The sequence below is a fragment of the Aquarana catesbeiana genome, linkage group LG06 (genome assembly GCF_042186555.1).
Source record: "Aquarana catesbeiana isolate 2022-GZ linkage group LG06, ASM4218655v1, whole genome shotgun sequence".
NCBI lineage: Eukaryota > Metazoa > Chordata > Amphibia > Anura > Ranidae > Aquarana > Aquarana catesbeiana.
The window spans coordinates 32,449,461-32,474,235 of NC_133329.1; the positions used below are offsets into that span (position 1 = coordinate 32,449,461).

Genomic DNA, 24,775 nt, shown 5'->3' on the forward strand with positions numbered 1-24,775 from the left:
AAAGGAATATTACACTTTTATTGTTTCACTTTAAGCATTATTAAAATCACTGCTCCCAAAAAAGCGGCCATTTTTAAAACTTTTTTTGCATTGATACATGCCCCTGGGGCAGGACCCAGGTCCCCAAACACTTTTTATGACAATACCATGCATATAAGCCTTTAAAATTAGCACTTTTGATTCCTCCCATAGACTTTCGAATTTGCCGCGAACATCCCAAATTGTTCGCTGTTCGGCGAACAGCCAATGTTCAAGTCAAACTCATGTTCGAGTCGAACTCGTGTTCGACCCGAACATAAAGCCCATCCCTAGCGGGCGTCCACTCACCTGCTGCTGCCACGTCCCTCACCTTGTTGTGTCACTGCCGCGTCACCAGCCGTCCCATTAAAAGGAATGGGACTGTCAATGAGTCAACAGCATGTCAGAGGAGGAGATAACAGTTGCTCTTTAAAAATCAATATTTAAATTGAGTTGATTTAAATCAAATCCACCCTGATCAGACATGAAATATGAACTAAGCATATCCCGCTATAGTGTGTACTTGTCTCAGTCCAGAGCACTAAGTGTAATTTCTGTCTGCTGCCTCCTTCCTCTGCTTTCTGCATGAATCACTCCTGACAAGTTTTCCTGACACCAAGAGAAAAAAGGTGACAGATAGGGGAGGGACCTCCAGATAACTGACTGCCTCAGCTCTATTCCTGTGTGCTGTGTGGAGGAGAGGGGGAGGGTGGTGTCCCTTCCCTAAAATCAGCTCTCAGAGTTTTCCTCACTGAGCTCTGCAGAGTGTAGTCTCAGGTCTCCACCCCCTTTTTTCTGAACTCTCAGACAAGCTTTATAAATTCTGGACTTGAGGTCCTCCCCACATCCATACCAGACCCTTCTCCAACTATGCAGCCTGGAAAGCCAGGAAAAGCCAGAGGATGAGCATATGCCTCCATCCTGAATCATGCCAAACAACATTCCTTCAACATGGAGAAGTACCCTGCCTGAGGTGGGACCCCACTGGCAAAGCACTGTTTCCCCATGTTGATAAGGAGAAGGGCCTCTTCCCCACAACCCTGGCCCTGTGGTTGTAGGGGTCTGGGGGCTTAACAATGAAGGGGTCCTACAGACAATAGTGCCCCCTGAACACAAAAATACAGTAAAGAAATAGACTTACACAATTTTTAACACTTACATTAGTAAAAAATGACCCCCACCCCAAAAAAAGAAAAGATCCATGATGTACATCCATCGTCAATCATGTCATCCAGCTTAAAAGCCATTGAGTGAAAGGAAGCTTTATATATATATATATATATATATATATATATATACATATATACATATACAGTGGGGACGGAAAGTATTCAGACCCCCTTAAATGTTTCACTCTTTGTTATATTGCAGCCATTTGCTAAAATCATTTAAGTTCATTTTTTTCCTCATTAATGTACACACAGCACCCCATATTGACAGAAAAACACAGAATTGTTGACATTTTTGCAGATTTATTAAAAAAGAAAAACTGAAATATCACATGGTCCTAAGTATTCAGACCCTTTTCTCAGTATTTATTAGAAGCCCCTTTTGATCTAATACAGCCATGAGTCTTTTTGGGAAAGATGCAACAAGTTTTTCACACCTGGATTTGGGGATCCTCCGCCATTCCTCCTTGCAGACCCTCTCCAGTTCTGTCAGGTTGGATGGTAAACATTGGTGGACAGCCATTTTTAGGTCTCTCCAGAGATGCTCAATTGGGTTTAAGTCAGGGCTCTGGCTGGGCCATTCAAGAACAGTCACGGAATTGCTGTGAAGCCACTCCTTCGTTATTTTAGCTGTGTGCTTAGGGTCATTGTCTTGTTGGAAGGTAAACCTTCGGTCCAGTCTGAGGTCCTGAGCACTCTGGAGAAGGTTTTCGTCCAGGATATCATTGTACTTGGCCGCATTCATCTTTCCCTTGATTGCAACCAGTGGTCCTGTCCCTGCAGCTGCAAAACACCCCCACAGCATGATGCTGCCACCACCATGCTTCACTGTTGGGAATGTATTGGACAGGTGATGAGCAGTGCCTGGTTTTCTCCACACATACTGCTTAGAATTAAGGCCAAAAAGTTCTATCTTGATCTCATCAGACCAGAGAATCTTATTTCTCACCATCTTGGAGTCCTTCGGGTGTTTTTTTTAGCAAACTCCATGCAGGCTTTCATGTGTCTTGCACTGAGGAGAGGCTTCCGTCGGGCCACTCTGCCATAAAGCCCCAACTGGTGGAGGGCTGCAGTGATGGTTGACTTTCTACAACTTTCTTCCAGCTCCCGACTGCATCTCTGGAGCTCAGCCACAGTGATCTTCGGGTTCTTCTTTACCTCTCTCACCAAGTCTCTTCTCCCCGATAGCTCAGTTTGGCCGGATGGCTAGCTCTAGGAAGGGTTCTGTTCATCCCAAATGTCTTCCATTTAAGGATTATTGAGGCCACTGTGCTCTTAGGAACCTTAAGTCCAGCAGAAATTTTTTTGTAACGTTGGCCAGATCTGTGCCTTGCCACAATTCTGTCTCTGAGCTCTTCAGGCAGTTCCTTTGACCTCATGATTCTCATTTGCTCTGACATGCACTGTGAGCTGTAAGGTCTTGTATAGACAGGTGTGTGGCTTTCCTAATCAAGTCCAATCAGTATAATCAAACACAGCTGGACTCAAATGAAGGTGTAGAACCATCTCAAGGATGATCAGAAGAAATGGACAACACCTGAGTTAAATATATGAGTGTCACAGCAAAGGGTCTGAATACTTAGGACCATGTGATATTTCAGTTTTTCTTTTTTAATAAATCTGCAAAAATGTCAACAATTCTGTGTTTTTCTGTCAATATGGGGTGCTGTGTGTACATTAATGAGGAAAAAAAATGAACTTAAATGATTTTAGCAAATGGCTGCAATATAACAAAGAGTGAAAAATTTAAGGGGGTCTGAATACTTTCCGTCCCCACTGTATATATATATATATATATATATATATATATATATATATATATACATATATACAGTATCTCACAAAAGTTTCATGTGACAAGACAACACTGAAGAAATGACACTTTGCTACAATGTAAAGTAGTGAGTGTACAGCTTGTATATCAGTGTAAATTTGCTGTCCCCTCCAAATAACTCAACACACAGCCATTAATGTCTAAACCGCTGGCAACAAAAGTGAGTACACCCCTAAGTGAAAATGTCCAAATAGGTCCCAATTAGCCATTTTCCCTCCCCGGTGACATGTGACTTGTTAGTGTTACAAGGTCTCAGGTGGGAATGGGGAGCAGATGTGTTAAATTTGGTGTTATCGCTCTCACTTTCTCATACTGGTCACTGGAAGTTCAACATGGCACCTCATGGCAAAGAACTCTGAGGATCTGAAAAAAAGAATGGTTGCTCTACATAAAGATTGCCTAGGCTAGAAGAAGATTGCCAAGACCCTGAAACTGAGCTGCAGCACGGTGGCCAAGACCATACAGCGGTTTAACAGGACAGGTTCCACTCAGAACAGACCTCGCCATGGTCAACCAAAGAAGTTGAGTGCACGTGCTCAGCGTCAATTCCAGAGGTTGTCTTTGGGAAATAGATATATGAGTGCTGTCAGCATTGCTGCAGAGGTTGAAGGGGTGGGGGGTCAGCCTGTCAGTGCTCAGACCATACGCTGCATACTGCATGAAATTGGTCTGCATGGCTGTCATCACAGAAGGAAGCCTCTTCTAAAAATGATGCACAAAAAAACCCGCAAACAGTTTGCTGAAGACAAGCAGACTAAATACATGGTTTACTGGAATCATGTCCTGTGGTCTGATGAGACCAAGATAAACTTATTTGGTTCAGATGGTGTCAAGCGTGTGTGGCGGCAACCAGGTGAGGAGTACAAAGGGAAGTGTGTCTTGTCTACAGTCAAGCATGGTGGTGGGAGTGTCATGGTCTGGGGATGCATGAGTGCTGCCCGCACTGGGGAGCTACAGTTCATTGAGGGAACCGTAAATGCCAACATGTACTGTGACATACTGAAGCAGAACATGATCCCCTCCCTTCACAGACTGGACCGCAGGGTAGTATTCCAACATGATAACGACCCCAAACACACCTCCAAGATGACCACTGCCTTGCTAAAGAAGCTGAGGGTAAAGGTGATGGACTGGCCAAGCATGTCTCCAGACCTAAACCCTATTGATCATCTGTGGGGCATCCTCAAATGGAAGGTGGAGGAGCACAAGGTCTCTAACATCCACCAGCTCCATGATGTCGTCATGGAGGAGCGGAAGAGGACTCCAGTGACAACCTGTGAAGCTCTGGTGAACTCCATGACCAAGAGGGTTAAGGCAGTGCTGGAAAATAATGGTGGCCACACAAAATATTGACACTTTGGGCCCAATTGGGACATTTTCACTTAGGGGTGTACTCACTTTTGTTGCCAGCGGTTTAGACATTAAGGGCTGTTTTGAGTTATTTTGAGGGGACAGCAAATTTACACTGTTATACAAGCTGTACACTCACTACTTTACATTGTAGCAAAGTGTCATTTCTTTAGTGTTGTCACATGAAAAGATAGAAGAAAATATTTACAAAAATGTGAGGGGTGTACTTACTTTTGTGAGATACTGTATGTATATATAGTAGAGGAAATAGAAGTAAATAGAAAATAGTAAATAGAAGCCCGATGTTTGGATGAATGCCAGAAAAAACAAACTTTGGTCCAAACTTGTGTCCATCCCTAATAATGTTGATGAAGAGAGCAGGACATGTTTGAGGTCTAGCCTAGGTTGCCAGCCATGGCCCCCTCCATAGATACAGTAGAGTGAGAGTAGCCACCCAGACAGGAGGAGTATTACTGGCAGGACCACAAGGTGAATATAAGGGGAAAAAAAAATAGAAAAAGAAAACTAATGCAACCACCACATCTAGGAACTGGTAATCTGCAATATATATCACATTTTTGTTTTTAGATTTATTTATCTCATAAAATGAAGACTCTCAACAAATTATTGGGCTATTTTTAGGCTGATTAGGCTAGCATTATAGACAGGGAGAAAAAAGATGAAAATGATCTAATACTACACTCAAATCCGACCTTCGGCCTCCCCTTCAGTCTTGCACAGGTGTACCCGGCTCCTCTCCTGGACTGAAATGGCTTCCTCTGCTGGCCCCTCCCATCTGCCTGCATTACATCATAGAGAAGCACTGAGACCGAAGATTGATGACATCACTGAGTTTTAAATAAGAATGTAATGAAAATGGAAAGCTTTTAATAAAACATTTCATTATCATATTGATGAGGGGGGGGGGACGAACCCGGGAAGGCAATCGATATAAACAGATTAAGCACCAGCTTTAATTACTTTATTTCCCCATAAAATGAAAAGGAAGTTAAACTTGATGACGTGCGGAGATGTCCACACATAACCAGAACATAGAAATGGTGTAAAATGCTGATTCTGCACCAGGATAAAAGATTACATCCGTGACATTATGTTGTGTAAGACATCCTCAGCAAATTGAGCAACACCTTATCTTAGTATATATAGAAGATAAGAATTCCTGAGTGGTCTCATCCCAGGAGATAGCCGATCAAGAAAGTCCTCCGGTACATTGTATTAGGTATGGGAACTTCTATTATTATTAGTATGATTATTTTTTTTTTATGATGAAGAATATTATTTCTATTATTGTTGTTATTACTATTATTGTTAATATTATTATTATTTTTATTATAAAATTTGGTATGTTGTTTTTATCATTATTATTATTTATAATAATAAAAATAACATTATTAATAATAATAATAGTTATTATTATTATTATTATTATTATTATTATTATTATTAATGATAATTATTATTATTATTATTACTATTAATATCATATTATTATTATTAATAATAATAATGATAATTATTATTATCATTATTATTATGATTATGATTATTATTATGATCATTATCACTATTGTTATTGTCATTATAATTATTATTACTCATTTTATTATTATTCTTATCAACATACTCAAATGTAATGTACATCAAGTTATGTATATCTTATATACTATGTTATTGTCATAGAGTAATACTAAAGCTTTGTATAAGAATTCCTGTGTGGTCTCATTCCAGGAGATAACCAGGAGTATTTTAGTATGCTCAGGAGGACCATAACAGTAGGACCCATGCATCCGGGAACAGGAGACAAGTCTCACTTGATCAACTGTGCAAACAAATGTAAAAGAAAAAGAGAGGGGCAAGTGGGACTTTAAACGAAGCATGTCAATTGAAAGTATAATAATAATGAATACATGTGAGTAGGTAAAATGATTGGATTTAATTTATAGTCAAGTCCATGATTTTGATGCATACAGTACCAATAAAGTAGTATAGATACAGACATAGTCGCATGAATTGATAAATAAGCATATTTAGCAGTAACAATCATTGAAGACTCAGTAGTGTAAAACAAATCAATGGACATACATATATGCAATTCATAACAGAAATACATGAATTAAAATCGCCAATCAAAATCACAAAATCGCATGAAATGAGAAAACTCGATAAAAAATTGATAAATGTCAGGGATATGATTTAGGCTTGATAGGGTATCCTTAGTTTGCGAACCCGACGCGTTTCTTGGCTTCTTGCCAGTCATCAGGGGTGGGATGCATAATTTAACTGAGAAAAACAAAGGAATATCATAAATATTGATACATGTGGAACCTCCAGCCAATAGAGAAAATCGTATCAGAAATGTCCATTGTCTACTTTGAATAGTGAAGCTACTTACAAAATAGCCCAAAAGTCAAGGAGAGTCGCCAGCAATGGGATCTGTTAGGGTGTGAGATATAACCGTCTCAACCGAGGTTGAGGCAGGGCACCGACCAACCTCCCAAAATGATTGGAGGGTGGGCCAGGAGAAACCACAGCCAACTGATTCCTGAGCCCTCAATATACTGGTCAATGAGTTGTAAATGGGAAAATCTTCAGAAAATTGAAAAAAATGGAATGTGTCAAAGAAAGTAAATCTAGAGTAGAACGTGTTGGATGAATAGAATGACTAAAAGAAATATGTACTAAGTACATCTGAAAGAGTAAATGTGTGAAAAATGAGATGATAAAGGGGAATAGAAATAAAATAGATGCATAAAAATGCACGTGAAAAGAGATAGAAAAAGAAATCCCTAGGAAATGTGTGAAAATAGAGAGTGTCGTGCGCCAGGTAAATGGGTGAGAGGATGGGAATGTGTGTACTGTAAGCAGAAAAAAAGATATATAAAAAAATAAATAAAAATATATATTAATTACCCATGTGTTGAATAGTGGCTGCTTAACAGAGCGGTCCCTTCCTAGCGAAGCACAGTGAGGGAGTGAACCGTCAGTCAGTCGGTCCCAGCTGATATACTCTGGCCCTGGGCGGGTCCCTGCCAGCGTCATGCATGAGTATATCAGCTGGGACCGACTGACTGACGGTTCACTCCCTCACTGTGCTTCGCTAGGAAGGGACCGCTCTGTTAAGCAGCCACTATTCAACACATGGGTAATTAATATATATTTTTATTTATTTTTTTATATATCTTTTTTTCTGCTTACAGTACACACATTCCCATCCTCTCACCCATTTACCTGGCGCACGACACTCTCTATTTTCACACATTTCCTAGGGATTTCTTTTTCTATCTCTTTTCACGTGCATTTTTATGCATCTATTTTATTTCTATTCCCCTTTATCATCTCATTTTTCACACATTTACTCTTTCAGATGTACTTAGTACATATTTCTTTTAGTCATTCTATTCATCCAACACGTTCTACTCTAGATTTACTTTCTTTGACACATTCCATTTTTTTCAATTTTCTGCAGATTTTCCCATTTACAACTCATTGACCAGTATATTGAGGGCTCAGGAATCAGTTGGCTGTGGTTTCTCCTGGCCCACCCTCCAATCATTTTGGGAGGTTGGTCGGTGCCCTGCCTCAACCTCGGTTGAGACGGTTCTATCTCACACCCTAACAGATCCCATTGCTGGCGACTCTCCTTGACTTTTGGGCTATTTTGTAAGTAGCTTCACTATTCAAAGTAGACAATGGACATTTCTGATACGATTTTCTCTATTGGCTGGAGGTTCCACATGTATCAATATTTATGATATTCCTTTGTTTTTCTCAGTTAAATTATGCATCCCACCCCTGATGACTGGCAAGAAGCCAAGAAACGCGTCGGGTTCGCAAACTAAGGATGCCCTATCAAGTCTAAATCATATCCCTGACATTTATCAATTTTTTATCGAGTTTTCTCATTTCATGCGATTTTGTGATTTTGATTGGCGATTTTAATTCATGTATTTCTGTTATGAATTGCATATATGTATGTCCATTGATTTGTTTTACACTACTGAGTCTTCAATGATTGTTACTGCTAAATATGCTTATTTATCAATTCATGCGACTATGTCTGTATCTATACTACTTTATTGGTACTGTATGCATCAAAATCATGGACTTGACTATAAATTAAATCCAATCATTTTACCTACTCACATGTATTCATTATTATTATACTTTCAATTGACATGCTTCGTTTAAAGTCCCACTTGCCCCTCTCTTTTTCTTTTATATATGAACCCGGGATGGAAGCATGCCATTGATATTTAGTTATGCGACTGGTCACTTTCTTTTGTCTGTGCAAACAAATGGTCAAGCTCAAGATCTCTGTTCAAGAGGTTTTGAGATGGTATATCCATCCTGAGGTCTGTCTTCAGTTCTTGTCCAATTCAGCTATGCCTCCTGCTGGTCCATTGGCTACTTCAGCCTTATCTCCATCCACTATTGAGCCTGCAATACCCTTACTGGATCTATTTCCCATAAGAAATTAGTACAATGTATCCTGCATTTTGGTGCTCATGGAGCATCTGTGGACTAATTGGTACGTTGCATTCCATCACTGATCAGTAGAATGAATTATTACCTTTTTTTAATTAATTGAAAATCAAATTCTCCAATTTTTTATGATCTTGTAAATGCACACCAGAGTAAACAGGACATGGATGTAACAGGGAAGTCATGTACCCAGAGGAAGGATGCGTTTTCGCAAGGTGTGGTGTCGCAACCATTGTCCTATTGTGACTAACAGGCTCACACTGTGAATATAAATATGATGTGTGTTCGCTGCTAGAGTTCAGACCCAGGACACAACCCAACATATCGACTGACCCAGAACTAGGACACAACCCAAGGTACCAACTGACCCCAACCCAGAACCGGGACACGACCCAACATACTGACTTATAGAGTCTCACGCAAGTTGCAGGACGTACATTTTAAGGAAACTACACCTTCTTTTCTGTGAGTATTTACAGCTATTGCTGCTGTTATTGGCTGCCATTATGACAGGCACAGTACTAAACATGTCATTTCTCACCAGGTCAAAAATGGGTCTAAGGGGGTCATTTCTCACCCCCTTTACTGTGCTCCTGGTCATACACATAGCCTACCAGGCTGCTGAAAAGGTGCCAAGGAACCTAGACAACAGTATGTACAATCAGATATTTATGATATGGTCTTTATTACATTTGCCAGCATCTCCTTTAAACATTTTCTTCCTTCGAATAGTAAATAGGTCATCTATAACATGGCTGATGTTCTAAAACTCAACAAACACAATCATTTGTTGTCTATGTGTGTTAAAATTTAAAAACCCAAATATAGCCAAAAGTTTTTAACCAAAGATGAAGCCCCATAGTATCTCAATGGGAATATTATTTAAACTGTACATAAAGCCAACATTTACATGTTTCTCAGGGTACAGCTCACGCACAATAAATGTTTCAAATTTCCCAAATAACTTGGCAAATCTTTACTTTTTGAGTTCAGGTCTACTTTAATGCATTCTGTATCCTCTGTTTTCAGTTAATATTTGTACCGAAAGTTGTTACCCCCATGACTGCTCTGATGTGTGGGCTCAAGGTCTGAAGACAGATGGAGTATATCTCATCTACCCCGGGGGGCTCAAAACCCCAATACCTGTGTACTGTGATATGACCGGAAAAGATGGACCCTGGACGGTGAGTACTCACAAACCCAACTCTGATCCCAATCATTATCATCCTCCTCTCAACTATTTTAAAAAATGTTGGCTTTGCTGAATGTCTGGGAAGGTAGTCACTCCTCCAGGTCACACTATAGGTAGCAGTGGTTATTCACATTCAACTAGACTTTTTCTGTAATGTTGACGACGATTCTGTGCTCATCCAAATGTCTTTCTTGGTGTTAATGACTGTCCAGAACAAACCTCAATATTAAAGCCAACACACTGCCAAACCTCAAATGTTTTATGAGGTCATAGTGCCAAAATTGAGGCAAAACAGTAAAGAAAAACCTAATTATGTTTTTTCCTTACTCTTTTGCCATGATTATTGCAATATGACTGCATTAAACATTTGAGGTTTATTAGTGGTGCAATGGCTATTTCTTAACTGACCTCTTGTAGCGCCATTGTGAAACAGGCAGACACATTTTAAAGGAATAGGACTCTTCAGCTACCCATATACTACATTACAAATGTCTCAGACTCACTTACTTGGTAATAAATGTAACAGGCACATTGCTCTCAGGGTAAAGTTCATGTAGTCAAGCTAGTTAGAATGATGGCACCAGTCACTTTTCTTTAGATTTTGAAAGTTTATTGCACATGTGCATGAAGAAATGGAAAGGAGCTTTCACGGTCCCATTTTTATTGGGCGACGTTGGCTAGACACAGATTCTTTAGGTTGGCTCCTTAACATGTGAAGTTCTAGGGGTATCTCGGAATTGTATTACAAGGTAGGACAGTAATGGAGAGGTTCCTGTGTTACTCTTCTACTCAGAGGTCTCACACCACCTCTATATGGAGGACCTCTCCAGTCTGCTTCCAACAGGCCTCTAGCACACCATAGCAGCACATATCTTCAGTAGGGATGAGCTTCGTGTTCGAGTCGAACCCATGTTCGACTCGAACATCGGCTGTTCGATCGTTCGCCGAATTGCGAACGTTATGGGCCGTTCGCGCTAAATTCGTGTGGCGCGTCACGGCCCATAATTCACTGCGGCATCGCAGTGCATTGCTGGCTGATGATTGGCCAAGCATGCACTATGACCCGCATGCTTGGCCAATCACAGCGCCGTCAGTAGAGAGAGCTGTAATTGGCCAAAGCCAGGGTGGCTTTGGCCAATTATGGCTCAGGGGATTTAGTACACACCCCACACTATATAAGGCCGCCTGCACGGCGGCCCTGTGTAGTGTGTGTTCCGGTGTGCTGAGAGATAGAGAGAGAGAGAGACAGTGTCATTTGATTTGAGTTAGATAGATTAGGCAGAACAGTCAGTCAGTTAGCTGCACTTACAGTGTATTGTGTATATATATGCATCCCAGGTGTTGCATATATATATATACACTGTATTCAGTTTAGCTAGATCCGTTCCTGTTATCTTCTATCTAGACTATTTACATTTAATGCAGTGCGTCCTGCTCACAGTGTTCAGCTAGATCCGTTCCTGCTATTTACATTTAGTGCAGTGCATCCTGCTCACAGTGTTCAGCTAGATCCGTTCCTGTTATCTTCTAGACTATTTACATTTAGTGCAGTGCATCCTGCTCACAGTGTTCAGCTAGATCCGTTCCTGCAATTTACATTTAGTGCAGTGCGTCCTGCTCACAGTGTTCAGCTAGATCCGTTCCTGCTATTTACATTTAGTGCAGTGCGTCCTGCTCACAGTGTTCAGCTAGATCCGTTCCTGCTATTTACATTTAGTGCAGTGCGTCCTGCTCACAGTGTTCAGCTAGATCCGTTCCTGCTATTTACATTTAGTGCAGTGCGTCCTGCTCACAGTGTTCAGCTAGATCCGTTCCTGCTATTTACATTTAGTGCAGTGCGTCCTGCTCACAGTGTTCAGCTAGATCCGTTCCTGCTATTTACATTTAGTGCAGTGCGTCCTGCTCACAGTGTTCAGCTAGATCCGTTCCTGCTATTTACATTTAGTGCAGTGCGTCCTGCTCACAGTGTTCAGCTAGATCCGTTCCTGCTATTTACATTTAGTGCAGTGCATCCTGCGCACAGTGTTCAGCTAGAGCCGTTCCTGCTATTTACATTTAGTGCAGTGTGTCCTGCTCACAGTGTTCAGCTAGATCCGTTCCTGTTATCTTCTAGACTATTTACATTTAGTGCAGTGCGTCCTGCTCACAGTGTTCAGCTAGATCCGTTCCTGCTATTTACATTTAGTGCAGTGCGTCCTGCTCACAGTGTTCAGCTAGATCCGTTCCTGTTAAATTCCTACTGACAGGCAGGCTTGTCTGGTTACAGTATATAAAGCTACCTGAAGAAAATTACAGGTGTTCTATTTGATCCTATTAGTACCACGGTCAGGCAGCTAGACTATTTACATTTAGTACAGTGCGTCCTGCTCACAGTGTACAGCTAGATCCGTTCCTGTTATCTTCCTACTGACAGGCAGGCTTGTCTGGTTACAGTATATAAAGCTACCTGAAGAAAATTACAGGTGTTCTATTTGATCCTATTAGTACCACGGTCAGGCAGCTAGACTATTTACATTTAGTACAGTGCGTCCTGCTCACAGTGTTCAGCTAGATCCGTTCCTGTTATCTTCCTACTGACAGGCAGGCTTGTCTGGTTACAGTATATAAAGCTACTTGAAGAAAATTACAGGTGTTCTATCCCAGCTTAGTGCAGCTACAGGCCATTAGTATGTCTGGAAGGCCAAGAAGGAGAGGCAGACAGTCACAAGCCAATAAGAGAGGGCAAGCAGGCTCTGTGTCTAGTGCTGGTCGTGGAGACGGTGCATCCTCATCAGCACGTGGCCATGGGACACGCTTGGCCTTTTTTTCGGCAGCTGGCCGTGTTGAGCCGCAACATGCGGAAGACTTGGTCGAGTGGATGACCAAGCCGTCCTCATCCTCCTCATCCTCTCTCACCCATGCCCAGGGTGCTTTGTCTGGCAAAGCAGCGGCCTCTTCCCTCAGCTCAATGTCATCAGTGACTCCTTCCCTAGCTCCACCATGTCCTCATGAGGATTCCCTCGAACTGTTTGACCACAGTGTTGGGTACATGCTCCAGGAGGATGCCCAGCGTTTGGAAGGCTCTGATGACGATACTGAGCTCGATGAAGGCAGTAACATGAGCGCGGACAGAGGGGGTGCCCAAGAAGGACAGCAATCTGGCAGTCATGCTCCCCCTGCTGCAGCATACTGCCAGGTTTGCTCCAGTGATGAGGAGGGAGGGGATGATGAGGTCACTGACTCAACGTGGGTGCCTGATAGGAGAGAGGAGGAGGAGGAGGAGGAGGAGGAGGAGGAGGCGGCAGCACATCACCAACGAGGCAGGATGCCCTCCAGGGGCCAGCCTAAGGGCAGCACATTGACTGCATCACACCCCAAAGCTCCACATGTGCAGGGCGCTGCAGTCTCTGCGCGTTATTCAAAAAGTTCTTTGGTGTGGGCCTTTTTTGAGACGAGTGCATCAGATCGCACCGCTGCTATTTGCAACATATGTCTCAAGCGTATCTCGCGTGGCCAAAACATCTCCCGCTTGGGTACCACATGCTTGACCAGACATATGTTGACCTGCCATGCAGTTCGTTGGCAAGCGTATCTAAAAGACCCACACCAAAGAACAAAGAGGATCTCTCCTTGCTCCTCATCAGCTGAGATTTCCAACCCCACTAGACCTTCAGTCCTCTCTGAGACCTGCAGTGAGAGGAATGAAGGTGTAGAATTAGGTGTGTCACAGCCAAGTACTTGTGGGCAATCTGCTTTTGGTACACCGACGTCAGATTGTACCAGGCAAATTTCCCTGCCCCAGCTGCTGCACCGCCGAAAGAAGTTTGCTCCCAGCCATCCACATGCCCAGCGGTTGAATGCTAGCTTGGCAAAATTGCTAGCACTTCAACTGCTGCCTTTTCAGTTGGTAGACTCTGCCCCCTTCCGTGAGTTTGTGGAATGTGCGGTTCCTCAGTGGCAGGTACCCAAACGCCACTTTCTCTCACGGAAGGCGATTCCGGCTCTCTACCGGCATGTGGAAGGCAATGTCCATGCCTCGCTGGACAGGGCGGTCAGCGGTAAGGTGCATATTACCGCTGACTCATGGTCCAGCAGGCATGGACAGGGACGTTACCTAAGTTTCACGGCGCATTGGGTGACTCTGCTGGCAGCTGGGAAGGATGCAGGACAAGGTGCAGTAGTGTTGGAGGTTGTTCCGCCACCACGCCTCCAAAATGCTGATTGTGACACACCTCTCCTCCACCCCCTCCTCTTCTTCTTCCTCCATGGCCTCTTCCTCGGAACCAGCGGTGCTCCGTAGGCGTTCAAGGGGCTTCGCAAGTACGCAGGCCAAAAGATGCCATGCGGTGCTTGAGCTGGTGTGCTTGGGGGACAGGAGCCACACTGGGGCAGAGGTTCTGTCAGCTCTGCAGGGGCAGGTTCAGAGGTGGTTGACGCCACGCCAACTTAAGGCAGGAATGGTGGTTTGCGACAATGGCACCAACCTCCTCTCTGCCCTCCGACAGGGACAAATGACCCATGTGCCCTGTTTGGCTCACGTCCTTAACTTGGTGGTGCAGCGGTTCTTGGGCAGGTACCCGGGCTTACAGGATGTCCTGAGGCAGGCCAGGAAAGTCTGTGTGCATTTCCGCCGGTCATATAATGCCAGTGCTCGGCTGACGGACCTCCAAAAGGAGTTTAACCTGCCCAAGAACCGCCTAATCTGTGACATGCCCACCAGGTGGAACTCAACGTTGGCCATGCTGCAGCGGCTGCACACGCAGCAGAGGGCCATCAATGAGTACCTGTGCGACTATGGCACCAGGACAGGGTCAGGGGAGCTTGGTTTTTTTTCCCCACGCCAGTGGGCCATGATCAGGGATGCATGCACTGTCCTGTCACCATTCGAGGAGGCCACGAGGATGGTGAGCAGTGACAGTGCATGCATCAGTGACACTGTCCCCCTTGTCCACCTGTTGGAGCACACGCTGCGTGGAATAATGGACAGGGCACTTGAGGCAGAACAGAGGCAGGAAGAGGAGGACTTCCTTAGCTCTCAAGGCCCCCTTTATCCAGACAGTGTTCCTGCGTGCCCGCCGATCACACAGGAAGAGGACGAGGAGGAAGAGGAGGAGGAGGAAGATTGTGTCAGTATGGAGGTGGAGCCTGGCACTCAGCATCAGCAGCAGTCTTTAAGGGATCAGCCCCAAGAAACACATGGACTTGTACGTGGCTGGGAGGAGGTGGCTGCGGACCATGTCGTTCTTAGTGACCCAGAGGACTCCGGACCGAATGCCTCAGCAAACCTACGCTGCATGGCCTCCCTGATCCTGCAAAGCCTGCGTAAGGATCCTCGTATTCGTGGTATCAAGGAGAAGGACCAATACTGGCTGGCAACCCTCCTTGATCCACGTTACAAGGGTAAGGTTGCGGACCTTAGATTGCCATCGCAGAGGGAGCAGAGGATGAAACATCTTCGGGAGGCCTTGCAGAAAGGTCTGTGCAACGCGTTCCCAGAGACTGGGAGGTTACAAACTCCTGTTTCTGGACAACGTGTTGCTGAGGCTTCGGTCAGTCAAAGAAGGAGCGGTGGAGAAGGTGGCCGTCTGACCGATGCGTTCAGACAATTTTTTGGTCCGCAGCCCCAAGGTATGATCGGTTCCAGCAACCATCGCCAGCGTCTGTTTTACATGGTACAGGAATACCTAGGGGCAAGATCAGACTTGGACACCTTTCCCACCGAAAATCCTCTGGGTTACTGGGTCTTGAGGATGGATCACTGGCCAGAGCTTGCACAGTATGCAATTGAGCTACTGGCCTGTCCTGCATCCAGCGTTCTTTCGGAACGCACATTCAGTGCTGCTGGAGGCGTGGTAACCGATCACAGGGTGCGTCTGTCCACCGACTCGGTCGATCGGCTGACCTTCATAAAAATGAATGAGTCTTGGATCACCACCAGCTACCAAGCACCTGATGCTGATGTAACCGAATAATTTTTTTTGAAATCTCAGATCCCTTCAAAGACTGCCTATGCTGATGCTGAGTGACTATCCCTGAGTAATTATCCTCTTCCTCCTCAATCATCACGCTGATAGCTTGTAAGAACATTTTTGGTTCTGGGCGCCACCACCAGTGCCTAAGGCACAATTTTTCAGCCCCTGTTTAACAGGGGCGTGTAATTACAATTTTTGATGTAATACTTTGCAGCAGGGCTCGTTCCTGCATTCCAACTAGAGTGTCTGTGAGGGGTTGCAGTGTTGTGGCACCAGCACCAGTGCCTAGGGCCCAATTTTTCTGCCCCTGTCTAACAGGGGCGTGTAATTACAATTTTTGATGCAATACTTTGCAGCAGGGCTCGTTCCTGCGTTCCAACTAGAGTGTCTGTGAGGGGTTGCAGTGTTGTGGCACCAGCACCAGTGCCTAAGGCCCAATTTTTCTGCCCCTGTCTAACAGGGGCGTGTAATTACAATTTTTGATGCAATACTTTTCAGCAGGGCTCGTTCCTGCGTTCCAACTAGAGTGTCTGTGAGGGGTTGCAGTGTTGTGGCACCAGCACCAGTGCCTAAGGCCCAATTTTTCTGCCCCTGTCTAACAGGGGCGTGTAATTACAATTTTTGATGCAATACTTTGCAGCAGGGCTCGTTCCTGCGTTCCAACTAGAGTGTCTGTGAGGGGTTGCAGTGTTGTGGCACCAGCACCAGTGCCTAAGGCCCAATTTTTCTGCCCCTGTCTAACAGGGGCGTGTAATTACAATTTTTGAAGCAATAATTTGCAGCAGGGCTCGTTCCTGCGTTCCAACTAGAGTGTCTGTGAGGGGTTGCAGTGTTGTGGCACCAGCACCAGTGCCTAAGGCCTAATTTTTCAGCTCCTGTTCAACAGGGGCATGTAATTACAATTCTTGATCTAATATTTCACAGCAGGGCCCTGTGAGGGCTTACAGTGTTGTGGCCACAGCAACACCTAAGGCCCAAATTTCTGCTGAGTATATAGGGCAGGACCCTACTTTCAAACATCTAACTTACAAACGACTCCTACTTGCAAACGGAAGGAGACAACAGGAAGTGAGATGAAATCTACCCCTAGGAAGGGAAATTCTCTCCTGTAAGAGTTAATATGGGAAAACAATTTCTCCTTTCCACTGATGCTTTCCAATCCTTGTTCCACAAAAAAACCCAAATTTTCAAAAAACATTTTTCATTGGGACAAAAAAGTGAGGTGAAATCTTCTGAAGAGGAGGAAAGACAGCAAAACAAATGTCACAGGGGTGATAACCCTTCCCTATGTTTTCCAAAAAGCTTAGAAAAGATTTTTTGGCTGGAGCTAAACACGTTAAAAATGTTCAAAATTACAAACAGATTCTACTTAACAACAAACCTACAGTCCCTGTCTTGTTTGCACCGCCTGTATACTGCTGTTCAGAGTATATAGGGCCTGGTGGCCCCACACCTTTCCTTATTTTAATTTGGGTGCGGGGTTCCCCTTAATATCCATACAAGACCCAAAGGGCCTGGTAATGGACTGGGGGGTACCCATGCCCTTTGTCTCACTGATTTTCATCCATATTGCCAGGACCCGACATGACATTAAACCCGCAAGCAGTTTTAAATGAGATTTTTTCCTTTAAAAATGACATTTGGTGCAGGGACTGTTCTAAACATGGGAAACACGCGTCACTTTACAGGCATACTATAGACACCCCCCAGGTACGATATTTAAAGGAATATTTCACTTTTTTTTTTTTACTTTAAGCATCATTAAAATCACTGCTCCCGAAAAAACGGCCGTTTTTAAAAGTTTTTTTTGCATTGATACATGTCCCCTGGGGTAGGACCCGGGTCCCCAAACCCTTTTTAGGACAATACCATGCAAATTAGCCTTTAAAATGAGCACTTTTGATTTCGAACGTTCGAGTCCCATAGACGTCAATGGGGTTCTAACGTTCGTGCGAACTTTCGGTCCGTTCGCGGGTTCTGGTGCGAACCGAACCGGGGGGTGTTCGGCTCATCCCTAATCTTCAGGAAGGACTCCCAGAAGGGAAGACCCCAGTAGCTCTCTGCACCCTTGACCCCAGGGCCTAAAGAAAGACTAGTGTCACAGCAGCAGCCTCTCGGGGTGAAACCCTGGAGGGGAAGAATATATGCCAGGAAGTGCCTCAGGTATTTAATATCTCTCCCATCATGCACAGCAGGCCCTCCCAAGCCTGCTGATGGGCCAGGTGTTAAATATCCTTAGCACAGAACGTTAACTTATTTTTTAGAGTTATAACTCCTTACCCTGCTTCTAATATTTATCTGTAAAGTAACAGTTTTCTCTGAGTCCATCCTAATCCCATCATGTGTTAAGCCCTCTTGGAACATCTAGACTGTTTTATATGACTTATTTCCCAACAATTAAAATGATCTTGGACTCTTTCAACTGGTTTTGGCCTGGTGCTCCTTTCTACAGTACTATGTTTTAAGGTACAGTCTGGTGCCTATTGAGGAAAGCCTTGCTGTATGGAAGCCACCTCACCAGAGCTATTGAGCTTGTTTAGTTTTCCTTCATCTGACTACACATGCAAATCAAAAAATTCCCAGAACCTCTTTGAGTATAATGTTCTGGAGTTTTTTTATTGCTGCCTGTGTCCCCTTTGCAGTTTTTCCCTCGCTTCCTGTCTAGTAAAACCATGGTCAATGGCACAGAAAGTGAGAGGAAATCTCTTTAAAGGAGCCCCAGATAGAAGTAAAAACCCAGCAGGAATTCTAATCTTTCTATGTCTATCTGCAACTAAAAAAAAGTTTTTACTTTGAAGTCTACTTTCATGTCCATTAGCATGTAAACTGTGTTGTTGCAGGTCTTTCAGAGGAGGTTTGATGGAAAGGTGAACTTTTATCGAGGTTGGACAGAGTATAAAGCTGGATTTGGAAAAGCAGATGGAGAGTATTGGCTCGGTAAAGATTATATAAAGCAGCTCACACAGATACATTCAATTTAAAGCAGAGTTCCATCCAAAAATGGAACTTCCACTTTTCCGGTCCCCCCCCCCTCCGGTGTCACATTTGGCACATTTCAGGGGGGAAGGGGGAGCAGACACCTGTCTCAGGTATTTTGCTCCCACTTCCAGGCATAGATACCCGAGCCACCCGCGGGTATCTACGCCACTTCTGGCACCTTCTCCACCCACCCCCCCCCCCCCCCCACTGTCTTCTAGGAGACACACAGGTCCCAGGAGACAGCAGGGACCAGTGGGATAGCGCAACGCGAGTCGCGCATGCGCAGTAGGTTACCAGGAAGTGAAGCCGCAAGGCTTCACTTCCTGATACCCTTACCGAAGATGGCGACGGCAGCACCCGACAGCCGAGGGAGAGATCGGCTTCGGGGGGCCGACATCACGGGCGCCCTGGACAGGTAAGTGCCTTATTTTAAAAGTCAGTAGCTGCAGTATTTGTAGCTGCTGACTTTAAAAAAAAAAAAAAAACTCAGCTTTAAACACTATACAAAAACATTCAACTTCAAAATAGTGAATTTCTATTGATTAATGCTGCCCTTTCCTTCCCCAACAACCAGCCACTTTTGACAACATGGTTCCTCAGTAATCAGCAAGGGTTTACGAAAGGTCGTTCTTGCCAGACCAATCTGTCAGCATTCTACCAGGAAGTGAGCTGCCATCTAGACAGGGGAAGGCCTGTGAATTTAGTTTACCTGGATTTTGCAAAAGCATTTGATACAGTACCCCATAAACTATTCATTTACAAGCTGATGTCTGCAGGCATGGACCATAAGGTTTGTTCTTGGGTAAAAACTGGTTACAGGGACGTGTCCAAAGAGTGGTGATAAATAACATGTACTCAGACTGGTCTGGAGTGGTAATTGGGGTACCCCAAGGTTCTGTCTTGGGACCAATTCTATTCAATTTATTCATACATGATATAGAGATTGGGATAAATAGCTCAATCTCAGTTTTTGCAGACAACACAAAATTAAGCAGGGCAATAACTTCTCATCAGGATATAGAAATTTTACAGAAAGACATGAAAAAAATGGAGTGGGCAAATACATGGCAAATGAGGTTTAAAGTAATGCACTTGGGGGCAAAAAACAGTGATGCAAACTACTCACTGAGGGGAGAACCGCTGGGGGAATCAAGGATGGAGAAAGATCTGGGAGTCCTAGTAGATGACAGACTATGGACACTTGACCATAACACCTATATGAGCTTGTGGGATATCCTATTCCAAAACAATAGACATTAATATGGAGATGCCCCTTTCCACTATAATAGCCTCCACTCTTCTCTAAAGGCTTTCTCAGAAGTGTGTCTATAGGAATTTGTACCCATTTGTGAGGTCAGGTACTGATGTGATCAAGAAGACTTGGTTTATCATCAGTGCACCAATTCTTGCCAAAGATGTTGAGTAGGGTTGAGGTCAAGGCTCTGTAGAGAGAAAAAAGTTCCTCCACACCAATCTGATTAAACCACGTCGTTATGGAGCTGGTTTTGTGCAGAGGACACAGTCATGATGGAACAGAAAGGGCCTTCACCAAACTGCTGTTACAATTAATTACAATGTCTTTGTATGCTGTAGGAATAACAGTACTCTTCACTGAAAACACCTGAACTTCATCATTGGATGTCTTTGTGCTTTGGCCATATAGTTATGCAACTCCAGGACAATAAATAAAATCCCTGGACTTGTAGCCTAAGTCAACCCATGTATTTACTGACCATAATTATTAGGGTGATCGCTTGTGGTTTTTCCACTTCAGGTCTGCAGAACACTTATCTCCTAACCCTGAAGAGGTCCTATCGTCTTAGAATTGATCTGAAGGATTGGGACAATGTTACTCGTCATGTAACCTATGAAAACTTCTCTCTCTCCCGCCTGGCCATCAACCCTGAGGAAGATGGCTACAAACTGCACATCGAGGGGTTTACAGAGGGAGATCCGACCAAACCCGCTGGTATGAAAAATACTTTTTTATGATCACATTGTACATTGTTACTGATTCCTCAGCTCACACGGGGCTCAACCAATCCTAGGATACATTTCCACCAGAACACCAGCTGCGTGGAGAGTGATACACAATACAAATGACCTCTAATGGGGCAGGGAGTCCTAATTTTATTGCACAGATTTGAGCCTAAAAGCACTTTTTTCAGTTTTGGATGGAATGGCACACACACAGAAGTGTCCGTGATGGGCGGGTCGTTCGGGCCTGGTGCATCACGGAGCGGTGTAAAGGGCGATGACCCTTTACCATGTGATCATTCCGTCCAATGACGGAGTGATCATATGCAAACAAGCCAGCATCATGTCCGGTTCAGCTCCTCCCTCTCCTCACGCTGGTCGGTATGGTGTGTAAGGAGAGGAGGAAGCCGGGTGCAGCAGCGCTGTGGGCTGGATGTGAAGTGCCCACAGCGCTGATCAGTGCCCAATCAGCCTCATCCATGCTCATCCGTGCTTATCCATGCCTAGCCATGCTCATCCGTGCCCAGTCATGCTCATCCATAACCAGCCATGCCTCATCCATGCCTAGCCATGCCTCATTCATGCTCATCCATGCCACATTATTACTTATCTGTGCCACATCCAGCCACATCAGTACTCATCCATGCCACATCCATGCCACATCAGTGCTCATCCGTGCCACATCCATGCCACATCAGTGCTCATCTGTGCCATGCTCATGCCACATCAGTGCTCATCTGTGCCATGTCTATGCCACATCAGTACTCATCCATGCCACGTCCATGCCACATCAGTGCTCATTTGTGCCACGTCCATGCCACATCAGTGCTCATCTGTGCCACATCAGTGGTCATCCATGCCTCATCAATGCCACATCAGTGCTCATCCGTGCCACATTGATGCCACATCAGTGCTCATTTATGCCACATCAATGTTTATCCATGCCACATCAGTGCTCATCTGTGCCACATCTGTGCCACATCAGTGCTCATCCATTCCACATCCGTGCCACATCAGTGCTCATCCGTTCCACATCCATGCCACATCAGTGCTCATCCATGCCACATCAGTGCTCAACTGTGCCACATCCATGCCACTATAGTGCCCATCAGTGCCTCACAAAAGTGTAATAGGTAGGAAATTAGATTTGAAATGTATGTCCCTAGAACACCTAATGGTGCTCCCTGCATGTTGGGCCTCTGTATGTGGCCAGGCTGTGTAAAAGTCTCCCACATGTAGTATCGCCATACTCAGGAGGAGTAGCAGAATGTATTTTGAGGTGTAATTTTTTCTATGTACATGCTATGTGTTAGAAATATCTTATAAATGGACAACTTTGTGTAAAAAAAAAATATGTTTTCATTTTCTTTCCAAGTTTTCCAAAGACTTGTGGAAAAAAAATGACATGTCCAAAAGACTCATTATGTCTCATAGATTTTTTGTTTGGGTGTTTACTTTCTAAAATGGGGTCATTTTTGGGGCATTTCCATTGTTCTGGTGCTCCAGGGCCTTCAAAAGTGTAAGAGGTAGTCAAGAAATTAAATGTAATTTATGTCCCTAGAATGCTTGACGGTGCTCTGCACGGTGCCTCTATATCTGGCCAGGCTGTGTAAAAGTCTCCCACATGTGGTATCGCCATACTCAGGAGGAGTAGCAGAATGTATTTTGGGGTGTAATTCGTGGTTTGCACATGCCATGTGAGAGAAATAACCTGTTAATATGACAATTTTGTAGAAAAAAAAAGAAAACAAAAATCTTCATTTTGCAAACAATTGTGGGAAAAAAAACTACAACTTCAAAAAACTCGCCATGCCTCTTACTAAATACCTTGGAATGTCTGCTTTCCAAAAAAGGGTCATTTGGGGGGTATTTGTACTTTCCTGGCTTGTTGGTGTCTCAAAAAATGAGATAGGCCGTCAGTACATCAGGTGTGATCAATTTTTATTGATTGGCACCACAGCTTGTAGACTATAACTTTCAAAAAGACCAAATAATTTACACTGATTTTGGTTATTTTTACCAAAGATATGTAGCAGTATAAATTTTGGCCAGAATTTATAAAGAAAAATTACTAATTTGCAAAATTTTATGACAGAAACGAAGAAAAATGCAATTTGTTACAAAATTTTCGGTCTTTTAAAATTTATAGCGTAAAAAAATAAAAAACGCAGAGATGATCAAATACCACCAAAAGAAAGCTCTATTTGTGTGAAAAAGGACAACAATTTAATTTGGGTACAGTGTTGCATGACTGAGTAATTGTCATTCAAAATGTGAGAGCACTGAAAGCTGAAAATCGGTCTGGTTAGGAGGAAGGGGGTTTAAGTGCCCAAGTGGTTAAATTATTAGAGTTGCACACATATTTGAACAGACTACAGAAAAAGTTTTGATTGGCCTGCTGGTATCGCATTGTCCATTTAAATACATGTTTTTTTTTTTTTTTAATGTTGCATTTTTTTCCTGCAGGCAATTCAATGGGAGGTCACGTTGGCATGAATTTTTCCACATATGACAATGACAGAGATATACACACCATTAATTGTGCACAGCGTTATCATGGAGGATTCTGGTACAGCAAATGTCACGGCGCCAATCTAAATGGGAAATATCAGAATGGTACCACCGAGGAGTACGCTACAGGTGTGGTCTGGAATACCGCTAAAGGATACCACTATTCCTTCAAAGAGACGATGATGAAGATAGCGCCATCTGTGCCAGAAGCCTGAAATGTTTGGGTCTATTCAAAGGTTTTAAGTTGGCGATGCTTGTGTTATTATAAATAAATGGAATTTGAGTCAACACAATTTGGTTAGTGGTATAAATAAATTAATAAAATAAGCTCTCACATGACTTCTTATCATGTCTAGCAACAAACAACTCTACCTCTTGGGGCTTACACATGTCCGATGACTCTCTCCCTACCATCCATATTCCAAGGGCCAATCACCAAGTCCCAGATCTGTCTTGCTAGAGCAGTGGGGGTCAATTTACTTTATTCTTACTGAGGGTTGCCTCAATTGCCTTGACATCACCAATGGGCACAACATTTTTAGTGAATGTTATACTAAACAGGGTCATCAGAGACTCCAGACATGCTATAGGAATATTTGAAACTGGGGATATCCTTCAAGAGATTCAGACTGGAGACTGCCATGGCTATTACCAACCCTTTACAAATCAATGTTTCAACATTTTCTTGCGCCCATAACCCCTTAGAATTAGATGCCAAAGGACTGCATGTAGCCTATAGGATGCCAAGTCAGATACTAGGGTCTTAGAGGAAGCAGATGGCCTCATCTGCTATCCATACCTAGAAGTACCCAATATTTCTGTCTGCCAGGAGCCCATAGCAGAGGAAAATTAGTTTTCAATAGTCTCCTGTCAGCTTGAAGTAATGACATATTGCCACCTTCAGACTAGTAGATATACTGCAGCACACCCCCACCTACACACTAGCAAAAGCCTCTTTAATTCAATTCAACCCACCATTTGATGGGTGAACCTGCAAAAATCGGATTCACACATTTTTAAGATGGGTGGTCTCCCAGAATGGTACTAAAGCAACTTAAAAACAAACAGCATTATTTTATGAATGAATATAAAGACATTTTAGGGATATAACAAAATCCCCTCAATCAAGTTAAAACATATGACATTTTTGTTTAGAAAGCGATACAGAACAACCAACCCACTAGGCTGAAGCTGTGATAAATGACCAATGTTTGATTTATACAGTAAATGGATAATAAAATACCAAATGTATGGCTATTCAAGTTTGCAGTTAAAGGGTGTTAATGGAACC

The 24,775-nt window shown here is 43.6% G+C and overlaps 1 protein-coding gene across 4 annotated transcripts; it reads left to right on the forward strand.

Annotated features, from left to right (window-relative positions):
- Positions 1 to 5,340: 5,340 nt before the first annotated feature.
- Positions 5,341 to 23,777, forward strand: LOC141148272 (microfibril-associated glycoprotein 4-like). Of its 4 annotated transcripts, none has more exons than XM_073635542.1 (7): positions 5,343 to 5,611; positions 9,026 to 9,339; positions 9,419 to 9,525; positions 9,904 to 10,058; positions 18,858 to 18,954; positions 20,771 to 20,965; positions 23,440 to 23,777. In XM_073635542.1, the coding sequence occupies exons 3-7, from the start codon at positions 9,426 to 9,428 to the stop codon at positions 23,697 to 23,699; spliced, it is 807 nt and encodes a 268-aa protein (XP_073491643.1). In that variant the 5' UTR covers positions 5,343 to 5,611; positions 9,026 to 9,339; positions 9,419 to 9,425; the 3' UTR covers positions 23,700 to 23,777. The 4 variants fall into 4 exon arrangements, with proteins under 4 accessions (XP_073491645.1, XP_073491643.1, XP_073491642.1 ...); XM_073635541.1 differs by having other exon boundaries at positions 9,170 to 9,339; XM_073635543.1 differs by lacking the exon at positions 9,026 to 9,339.
- Positions 23,778 to 24,775: the final 998 nt, after the last annotated feature.